At 46.7% G+C, this 10,257-nt stretch overlaps 1 protein-coding gene across 2 annotated transcripts in view; it reads right to left on the reverse strand.

The window, feature by feature from the left end:
• Nucleotides 1-10,257, reverse strand: part of Mical3 (microtubule associated monooxygenase, calponin and LIM domain containing 3) — a 179,644-nt gene that overhangs the window by 98,640 nt on the left and 70,747 nt on the right. For both annotated transcript variants that reach the window (XM_028761152.1, XM_028761150.1), the window contains 7 exons: nucleotides 9,417-9,624; nucleotides 7,477-7,593; nucleotides 7,016-7,117; nucleotides 6,406-6,561; nucleotides 5,532-5,632; nucleotides 2,819-3,076; nucleotides 2,475-2,590 (listed from right to left, as the gene is read on the reverse strand). In XM_028761152.1, coding sequence (XP_028616985.1) covers nucleotides 2,475-2,590; nucleotides 2,819-3,076; nucleotides 5,532-5,632; nucleotides 6,406-6,561; nucleotides 7,016-7,117; nucleotides 7,477-7,593; nucleotides 9,417-9,624 — 1,058 coding nt within the window. The remainder of the gene's footprint in view (nucleotides 1-2,474; nucleotides 2,591-2,818; nucleotides 3,077-5,531; nucleotides 5,633-6,405; nucleotides 6,562-7,015; nucleotides 7,118-7,476; nucleotides 7,594-9,416; nucleotides 9,625-10,257) is intronic.

Raw genomic sequence — 10,257 nt, forward strand, 5'->3', positions numbered from 1 at the left:
TTGAAAGAAAGAAAGAAAGAAAGAAAGAAAGAAAGAAAGGAAGGAAGGAAGGAAGGAAGGAAAGAAAGAAAGAAAAAGAGAGGGGGGGAGGAAAGGAAAGGAAAGGAAAGGAAAGGAAAGGAAAGGAAAGGAAAGGAAAGGAAAGGAAAGGAAAGGAAAGGAAAGGAAAGGAAAGGAAGCAGGCTGAGCAAGCCATGGGGAACAAGTCAATAAGTAGCACCCATGGCCTCTGCATCAGCTCCTTCCTCCAGGTTCTTGCCCTGCTTGAGTTCCTGTCCAGACTTTGATGATGAAGAGAGATATGGAAGTGTAAGCCAAATAAACCCCAAGATGCACTGGTTCATCATAGCAAAAGTAATGCAAACTAAGACAGAAGTTAGGACCAGGAGTAGGGTATTGCTTTGACGGGCCTGACTGCTGATTTTGGGGGGAATTATGGAAGGCTTTGGGACTCTGGACTAGGGAAGCATCTGAACACTGTGAGCATGGCCTCACAGGCCATCCAGGTAGGAGTTTAGAAGACAACAGCACTTAGAACAATGTGTATTATGGAGGCCCAGCCCAAAGGGTTTCAGGAGAGAATAATGTTAGCAACCAGGTTAAAAAATCCATTCTTGAGATACTTTGGGAGGGAAAAAAAAGTGGCTGCTTTTTGCCTTTGTCTTAAGGCTGAAGAGTCTGAGACTGATTTTGCTGGCAGAAGATATTCCAAGATAGCCTAATAATGACTCTGTCACATGGTTATTATCAACCATTTTTATGCAAGTCCATGATAAAAGAAAGCAAGGGGGCCAAAAAAAAAACCCAAAATGTACAGTTTGAGGAGAATATAGGCACAAGGAAATTTAATGTTGGCATCAAGGCTTGTGCTGAAAGAGATGGAGAGAGGCCTGCTGGGAAGTGGAGAAAGGGGCATGGTGTGGTGAGGTCCACACGGTTACCCTGCAGTTGGTGAGAGGAAAGGGCTTACAGTTCTCCTACTACTGTAAGCAACAGTGAGCTAAAACTGCTGCAAATGTGACTGAAGCAAGGGTCGGGCTCCATCCTAAGTGGGCAGCCGAACTTGGAAACAGCAGCCCCTGAGTTCAGGCTTTGGAGGCATGAAGGATGTATGGGTAAAGGCATTATGGTTAAGGAGAACCGTTGAGCCCAAGCGTATTGCAGGGAAGTCCCTGAATGGAGGCCGCAAGGGGCTGCAGTGTGAAGCTCTGAACGTGAAGCTCATTGTGCTGAAATCCCAGGATAATGGAAGGGATGGACCCTTGGGATGTCTGCCAGGGAGAGCGGCACACAGGAAGCGTAACTAGCCCAGCGTGTTGCAGGTAGCACAGCTGGCAGGACGGAGCCTTCCGGACCCTTGGACATCAGACATGGAACTACAGGATTTGGAGCTCGCCCGTGGGTTTCTGTCTTGCTTCGGCCCAATATTTCCGCACCATACCCCCCATTCTGCCATATTGGAATGGTAGTGTATATTCTGTGCCATTGTATTTGAAGCATGTCATTTGCTTTTTGATTTTATAGAGGCTGACAACTAAGAGATTGCCTTGAGTCTCAGAAGAGACTGCGACTTATAAACAGTGTTGAGCCATAGACATTATAGGGGGACTAAATACATTATGCATTACGATGTAGTCAGAAAACTATGGGGGTGTGGGGAGCGAAATGTGGTCCTCAAAGGCTCATATGCCTGAATACTTCATCCCAGCTGCTGAACTGTGTGGGAGGGACCGGGAGCCTTGTCAGAGGAGGTGTGTCACTGGGAGTGGACGCTGAGGTTTCAAAAGCCCTTGAAATTCCTTTTTAGCTCCCTCTCTCTGCTTCCTGCGTCTGGACCAGATATGAGATCTCAGCTATTACTCCAGTGCCATGCCTGCCTGCCTGCCTGCCTGCCTGCCTGCCTGCCACCATCTTCCTTGCCATGATGGTCTTTTGAAACTGTAAGTCCCCAAATAAACTTTCTCTTCTATAAGCTGCCTTGGTCATGATGTTTTGCCACAATAATATAAAAAAGTAACGAAGACATAGAATCCTATCAATGGTCAGTTTCATCCAGGAAATCTCACGCAACCGTTTCTCCTGGTCAAGGAAACCAGCAAGTAAGCCCTTGTGTCCAGGCCTCATTCACAATCATCTCCTTCCAAAGCCCTGATACTCAGGGGAGCAGATGTTCACAGGCGTGCTGATGTTTCCCTTTCAGCTGGCCACTTCTAGTTGCTAACCCCACTGCTATGCTGGCTGCCAGCATGCTGCTTCTGTGCGTTTGCTCACATAATCATTGGAAAGAAATCAGGACCAGTCAATGGGCAGATGACCTTGAGGTTCCTGTGATTTTATAAAACAATACCTTGCTTTTCTTCTAATCAGACAAGAAAGCACCTTTAAAAACAGAATAAAAACCAAGAGGGAGGAAGAACTTGCACAAGGCCAACTCCCAAGTCCTGTAAGAGGCACCCATGGCTTATTCCCATTACCTTTCTGCCAGGACTTCCAAGGGGCTGGTGCCCAGAGACCAGCTTCGTACCATCCAGGCAGAGTCCATAGCAGCCAGAAAGCCCCGGGCTATTCCTGTCCCCATTGGCCAGAAAGGCTGCAAAGGAAAGAGACACAAGAGTTCAAGTAACTCAGCTATTAAAGGAGGGAAGCAATTCAGCATCCCAATGGCCCATCATCTTTTCTTGTTGCTGGTGCAACTCCTGCAAGGGTGTGTCTACTCACCCTCACCCCTGGACACCTAGACTCACTCCTCTCCACTACCGCCTCTTTACCTCGGCCTCTATCTACCACTTAGTTATTCTCTGACGCTTTCAGTACTCACCTCCAGGAGGCTGTCCCCAACCAAAGCTACTAGTAACTGGTGTCCGTTCTGTTCCCGTACCAAGGCAGCATTTTCAGAGGCGTACATGCAGGTAAAATCAAACATGGCGACGTCTGGCTGCCCGTAGTGATTGATGGCAAAATCCAGAGAAGGCAGTTGCTGCTGGGTAGAGAAGTCTGCAGCCTCCCGGGCATAGTTCAGCAGGGCTTCCTGGTCCACATTCTCTCGGGATAGCAACAGCTCCGTGTCTGTGTAGTCCTGTCCAGGAAGGGAGAAAGCCAAGATGGAGCAGCCCAAGCAGGGATGCCCAGTTGGCCAGCTAGAGCCCCACAATAAACATCAAACATGGCCTTGTCTCGTGGTGCTTTCCTCCCTACCATGTTTTTCAATCCTAAACAGAATCTTTTATACCAATTAAAAGGAAAAGGTATTGGGGAGTGGGTGTGTTGGTTAGGAGCGAATCAGTTTTGCTGCCTAAACAGACTTGGCTTTTCTACTCACTAGGAACAAATCTACTGCAATCCTGACCCATCTATCTCAAGAGTTGTTACAATATCAAATATCAAGTTTAGGGTGTTTCCCATGATCACTTTAATCTGGGGGGGTCTGATAGCTTATGGTAGCAAGAAATTCGGACTTATCACATCCAAAAGGAAACCTGAAAGCTTTAGTGCACGGAGAAGTACCGTGTAGAGCAAGAGCAGGTCCAGAAGCTGAGATGGACCACGTTCAAAATGAACCAGAGGTTTCCAAATCATAGAGGACTCTGCAAGGCTCTATGGAAATCCACCAGCAAACAAACATAAAGGACAATAACACAAAATGGGCTTTCCATGTAAAGTCGAGCCTGCACCCCTAAAGAGGGGCCGATGGGTCCCAAGTACCCCTAACAGGACCCAGCTACAACGATAAGCCAAACACAGAGAACGAAGACGGTCATGGAGATACTGTTTGTGCAATGTTAAGTGGCCACCGTGAATTCAGTAGTTCGCAGGATGAGTCCCTTACACTACAAAAGTATAACTCTGACCTCTGCAGCTTTGCAGCCCAGATTGTTCTTATTCAATTTTAACTGAAAACTCAGCTCTGTGTGGATGGTTGATTTGAGTCTTAACTCTGTCCTCAGGCATCCCACCTGTGGTAATAATGGCAACAGAAGAGCCCCAGATAATGAACTAGCTGTATAAAGCACTTAGCCAAACACGCCTGGCTTTTGTTTGCCAGGGTACTCTGTATCCTTTGTCTTGCTGCTCCCTGCACACCACTGGGCTGCCATGCTGCCATGAAGACACAACGACGGTCGCTGTGGAAAGGAGACTTTGTGTCGCAAGCACGTGCTTGTCAGCTCTCTCTCCAGTCTGCTCTAGATAAAGCCGTAGTGTGAGTCATTCTAAGAGGCCTGATGTGCTACCGTCCTGCAGACACAAAGGGCTCCCTAAGAGTCAGCTCTGAGGCTGGTGGGAACTGCACAGGGCCAGGTCAGCGCATTTGAAGCCTCTTCTATCCATTCATGGCACGGAGACAGTAATTCTCACATCACGTTCGATGAGAGCCAAGTGAGAGCAAGCTACGCTCCTTAAGGAGCCGAGCTGTGATTTAGATTTCAAGTCTTCAGCTCAGGGATATTATACAATTAGTCACCCAGAAAGAGGGTTGAGCTGGAACTGGCTAAAGATAGACAACAGGTCTTTGCTGTCAATTAGAAAAAGCCTTGAGGGGCTGGAGACATGGCTCAGCGGTTAAGAGCACTGGCTGCTCTTCCAGAGGTCCTGAGTTCAATTCCCAGCAACCACATGGTGGCTCACAACCATCTGTAATGAGATCTGATGCCCTCTTCTGGTGTGTCTGAAGACAGCAGCAGGGTATTCATATATATATAATTAATCTTTTAAAAAAAGAAAAAGAAAGAAAGAAAGAAAAGGCCTAGAATATACCCCGGTCTGCTCAGGTCAGTGTTCCCTGGACCTCTAGTAACCACATCTGTGGTAAAACCCAAGTCTTTGTCAGGCTGTTGTAAACTTCAAGTGCTGCTTCTTGATTCAATATCCCACTCTCTGAAAGAGGACCTATGAAGGCAGGGCCTGGTGGGGCTGGCATATAGTCTCAGCCATTCAGAAGCTATGGTAGGATGCCTCCATGTTCAAGGCTTGCCTGGGCTATGAAGCTATTTCAAGGTCAGACAGAGCCACTTAGTAATCGCTTGTCTCAAAAGAAATAGTTCTTAAAAAAAAAAAAAAAGTCTAAGGAGGCAGCTGGTGGCAGAGTTCTTGGCTAGCAATATGCAAGGCCTTTGGTTATATAATTTGCTATAACTGTAAATCAGACTAACTAAAGTTAAACTGGCTAATTATACATGATGTGACAGCTGCCAGTTGCTCTAAAACAAATCGCCAAGCAGGAGGGGAAAAAAGGAAGAGGTTGGGCTTATTCAAACAATATTGGCCGTGCTGGTAACCATTTGAGCTAACATAATCATGGCCACAAAGGCCCTTTCTACTCTCCTCCCCCTCCTCTTTATAGTTTCAATTCTTGATAACAAGAATAGTTTTAAATTAAACTAATAAGTAGCATCGGTTTCCAGATGTGTTCAGTGTCATTTTTATTCCCTTACAGGGAAAACAAACAAACAAACATCAGAATATAAAATTCTTCTCAGTGATCGTAATCAAGTGGTTCAACAAAAAATGTTGCCTGAAAGGAATCCAGTGCTCACATGCAGTATCACCCCTTTGTCCAGCAAACTCTGCTTTTTGGCCGTCATGACAAAGTAGTGTGTGTCATCTTTGTAGTAGACGATGTTCTCTAAGTCAATACCTGCAAGCAGAAGACAGACGTGTGAGAACTCATGGGGACTGTGGCATCAGGGGATCCGCAAGGCGGGGCCTGGGAAAGAGCGGCAGAGCATCTGAAAGGAAAGCTGTCTAGGCTCAGACCCTCACTTCCTGCACAGTGCATGGAACCTGGGAGGTTTGTTTTCTTTTGTGCTGCCCTATAACTCACTAGGCATTAAACAAAGACACCAGAACAGGAAAAGCACAACAAAGGAGAGGCCAGTCTACAAGAAGGGATGGTTTGTTTACCAGGTAAAACCTCTGTGATAACCAAGGATGATAGAGGAATGACCTAGATTTCTAACAAGATAGATGCCTAAATGCAGACAGACAAATACTGAATTTCTATTCAGTTAACGTGAAAGATACAAGGAATGGAAAGAAACCAAGCTCTAAAAAACATAATGAAGATACCTTCTTTTGTTGTTGTTGTTTTATTGCAGCAAAATATCTAAATCTATGCCTAACTCAATCCATCAGAAAACAGTTACACAAAAGCCCATTCCTGACTAGCAATGGTTGCTGGTGATCCCAGATGACCTTAGGGAAGGCCAACAGTGATACCAAAGGTCAGAATGTCAACAAAACCAGAGCTGCCAGAGAGCAGCCTGCCCATCCAGCAGCAAACATGGCTTATGCAGTAAGGGGAAGGGGGTGGGGATGAGTTGGCAGAAGGCAAAACAAACAAAGTCAACCCCAGAGCAGGCCTGAAACAGTGCTGAGGACTGACACAGGACAGCAGCAGTGTGCACCAACCTGTAGCTTCTCTCAGCTCCTGGAAGAATTTTTGGTTGAATATAAAAGCCACGCCACTGATCTCCTCTACTTTGGCCTCTGCGGTTGTGTTGCGGTTGATAAAATTTGCTGTAATGGCAATGGCTAGCTTGCCCCTAAATTCTTTTCGACGAAATCCTACAGGGAGAGAGAGAAGGGGTTGGGTCTTCAAATGAGAGAATATGGGGGCGGGGCCAGAGTCAGGGAAAAGTAGGCTGCTCACCTAATAGGAATAAGGGAACAATACATGCAGGAAGCCCTTCCATTATCACTGACAACGGGTAATCCACGCAAAAAGTCCCTCCCATTATCAGGGACAACATGAAATCCTAACTACCAGATTATTACTCAGGACTAAAGGTTACCCTTAATGTGGAGGGGTGCTGTGTGCCTGTCACATCTGTGTATGGACTAGAGTCTGTGGCATGAATATCTTTGAGCACAGCTCAATGTCCTAGTGTCCTGTGAGAAATATCCTTGCAGGCACTGACTGGGCAACACACTTGCAATCTCTTAGGAGTGTGGTCTCTGGGACAAGTCAGCCTCCAGTCTGTGAAAAGCCAGGCAAAGGAGAGTAGGTGGAAGCCAGTACCTTCCAAGGTGTTCCTACGCCCATCCCCACCGATGATCACTTCAAATTCATATTCTGATACAGGATGAGTTTTGGGGTGCACCAATGCTCGCCATCCTATCCCTGTGGGCCAAAAGTGAAACGAAGGTCATAACCCAGACTAAGTCATACCCAGACATGAAGATCACACCAAGTCCCAAGCCACAATACTATGCAAAGTACAAGGGGCAGCCTCAGGCAGGAAACTTTGACAAGAGCTCACAAAGACTTTCTTTACCTCGGAATTTTTTTATAATACAAATGCCCACCATGCCTAATACCGTGCCAAAGGCCTCTCAGGTAACCTGAAAGTCCAGTAAAGCCCAGGCTGCATGAACAAAGCCCCTCTTAGTAAGTACTGAAAGCACCTGCAAGTCCTTCTGGCTCCTCCTGTGATCTCAGCTGTGCTCACCCACTCCCCTCCTCCATCCAGTGCAACTCACGTTCGTTCTCTTGGTCCTCAGGAGGCTGAACAAGTCCTTGGAATTCCACATTGACATGGATCTCAATGCCCAAGATCAAGGCTACCTTCAAGAGGATTAGCTGGAGCTGACGGATACCTAGAAGAACAGAGCTCTTGACAGCGAGGGCAAAGGGTGCTCACACTCAGGTGCCCGCCCGTCCACCTCAGTTTAGGTTCCCAAAGGCTGTCACAGCAGAGACATGTCTCAGAAGTTCTCATTTATTTCTCCACATTGTAAAGGAAACGTCAAACAGTGGATGAACCATTCTGGATATACTAGGCCACCCTGCTTCGGGAACCGGGTATTCCGAATGACCTGACACAACTATAGAGACAACACAGAACTGTGGGCAAGGAGAATCACTCTTCTATTTCCTGGGTCCAGTGAGAGTCACTGTTACCACACAGTCTTCAGAGAAATCTTGGTACTATAAGCCACAGGAGAGGTGTGCCCACTGCTAGCATTCCACAGCATCTGCCTTCCACCCTAACCTCTTGCTGACCTCACATATTCCTACCAGATACACACACACACACACACACACACACAAAAAGAAACATCCTATCCCCACCAATGGTGACTTACAGATATGGAAACTGAGGTCCAAAAGGGCTGACAATCCTGTTCGTTGTCACAGTAATAAACACATATGACGTCTAATGGGTCCCCACCAGATCTGGAACCAATGCCAGGTGACAGACAGAAATCCTGTCTCTGATCTAAGATACTATCTGCCCTAAAATAAATCTGGCCACAGATGAGGACTAAAAATCCAATCAGTCAACGACCCTTGGTCCTCTCTTAAGGCCAAATTTACCTGCAGCCTGTGACTAACGAGCTAGGAGCACTCGCAAATCCCCTGCTAAGTCACCCTGGTTGTTCCTCTCCTCTCCTCAGATGACCATATCCTCGCTATTCTGAGTCACAATCCCAAAGACCCACTGAGCCCCGAGCTAGCGCACACTTTATTTTTGTAGACAACTGTGGGTTCTGAGATGCTTTACAAATTACAGCCTGGCAGATGGGCCGAGCACTCCCTCTTGCCAGTGGAATGTGACAGCCGCCAGCTAGTGTTGGATAAATTGGTATAACCACTTCAAACAGCAAAAAAAGGTCTAATGGCTGAGCGTATTTCCAGGTCACATATGGAGGAGCTCAGAACAAAAGCTCCATACTAACATTTCCCTGACTATTTAATGACAGGAAAAAGATTTCTCTAGCTTGATGATACAGACACTGTTCCAAACCGGTTTCAGTTTGAGCATTTACAGTTATGACATGTCTTAGACAAACACAAGGCCCAGAGTTCACTCATCACCTAACACAGACTCTCACTGTGGAGTTGGCATATGTGTCCAAGCCATGACTCTAACTTATGTGTGTATGGTTTTCCAGGTCTGTCCCCATGGCACTGTCTGCCTACTCTATGTCCCCATGGCATTGTGAAGGGAGTATAGGATCACAATGCAGTGTCAACACCTGTGCACTTCTTCCACTGAACTAAGAACCATCAGAGGATTCAAATCCAAACTGTCCACCTTATTCTCAATGCCCACCCTTCCCCCTCCACTGAATTGCACATACCATGGGTACTCAGCAAGAGTCCGAGACCCAACCAAAAATCTGTGGAGACAGGGTTTCTCTGTGCAGTCCCGGCTGTCCTGGAATTCCTTCTGTAGAATAGGCTAGCCTTGAACTCAGAATCTGTTTGAGTGCTGGGATTAAAAGCGTGCGCCACCATTACCTGGCCCCCAACTAAGGGTCTTTAAACCAAACTTTAACTCCTTTTGTACATGGGACTCACTTGAGGTTAAGAAGCCAGGTTATAGACGAGGGCAGCGGGTACAAACACTGGACAAGGAGCAATCCCTCACCTAACCTACTGGACAACAGAAGCAGGAAGGGCTGGTGCTACTCACTGATATGGTCGATGGCTCCAGCACAGAACTTGCCGTAGAATTTCTTGGCACCCAGGCCTCGAAGATCATGTATGGTGAAGGGCCAGAGATGTAAGACATTGTTGCGGGAGAAGGCATCTCGCTTTTCTATAACCACCACCTTGGCTCCCAACAAGGACAAGTCGATGGCTGTGCGGAGCCCACACGGGCCAGCTCCAATGATGAGACACTGAAAGATACAGGTGCTTTCAGGGCCAAGGCCACGCCTCTCAAATCCCCGCTTCTCTTAACATTCACTCCTACAGCCAAACTCCAGAACTAAGACACTGGAAGCCTGCCTAGGACCACAGTCCTTGCAGTGGCTTGAAGGACAAGCTCATGATTGCTGGACCGGAAAGACTGAAACCCTGGCATGTCTACCTCAAGCAGCTCAGAGAACCCATAGACTAGCAAGATTTAAAAGGGCATTATCTTAACATACAGTATGTAAATCACATTTTTTTAATCCCAGCACTTGGGAGACAGAGGCAGGCGGATTTCTGAGTTCGAGGACAGCCCGGTCTACAGAGTGAGCTCCAGGACAGCCAGGAATACACAGAGAAACCCTGTCTCGAAAAACAAAACAAAACAAAAAGAAAAAAAAAAGAAAGAAAAAGAAAATCACATTTTGTCTTTCGTCGAGATGGGACCCTTAGGAAGTCTCTAAGGTTGCTGCCACAGGAAAGATTATTAGCCTCATCCAGGTGATTGATCTGGGTCTACCATGTGAATGCCTCCCAGGAGGCAAAAGATTTTTTATTTTCAAAGATTGTATGTATCTATCTATCTATCTATCTATCTATCTATCTATCTATCTATCTAT

Source organism: Grammomys surdaster, unplaced genomic scaffold (genome assembly GCF_004785775.1).
Source record: "Grammomys surdaster isolate TR1022 unplaced genomic scaffold, NIH_TR_1.0 126660, whole genome shotgun sequence".
Classification (NCBI taxonomy): Eukaryota; Metazoa; Chordata; class Mammalia; order Rodentia; family Muridae; genus Grammomys; species Grammomys surdaster.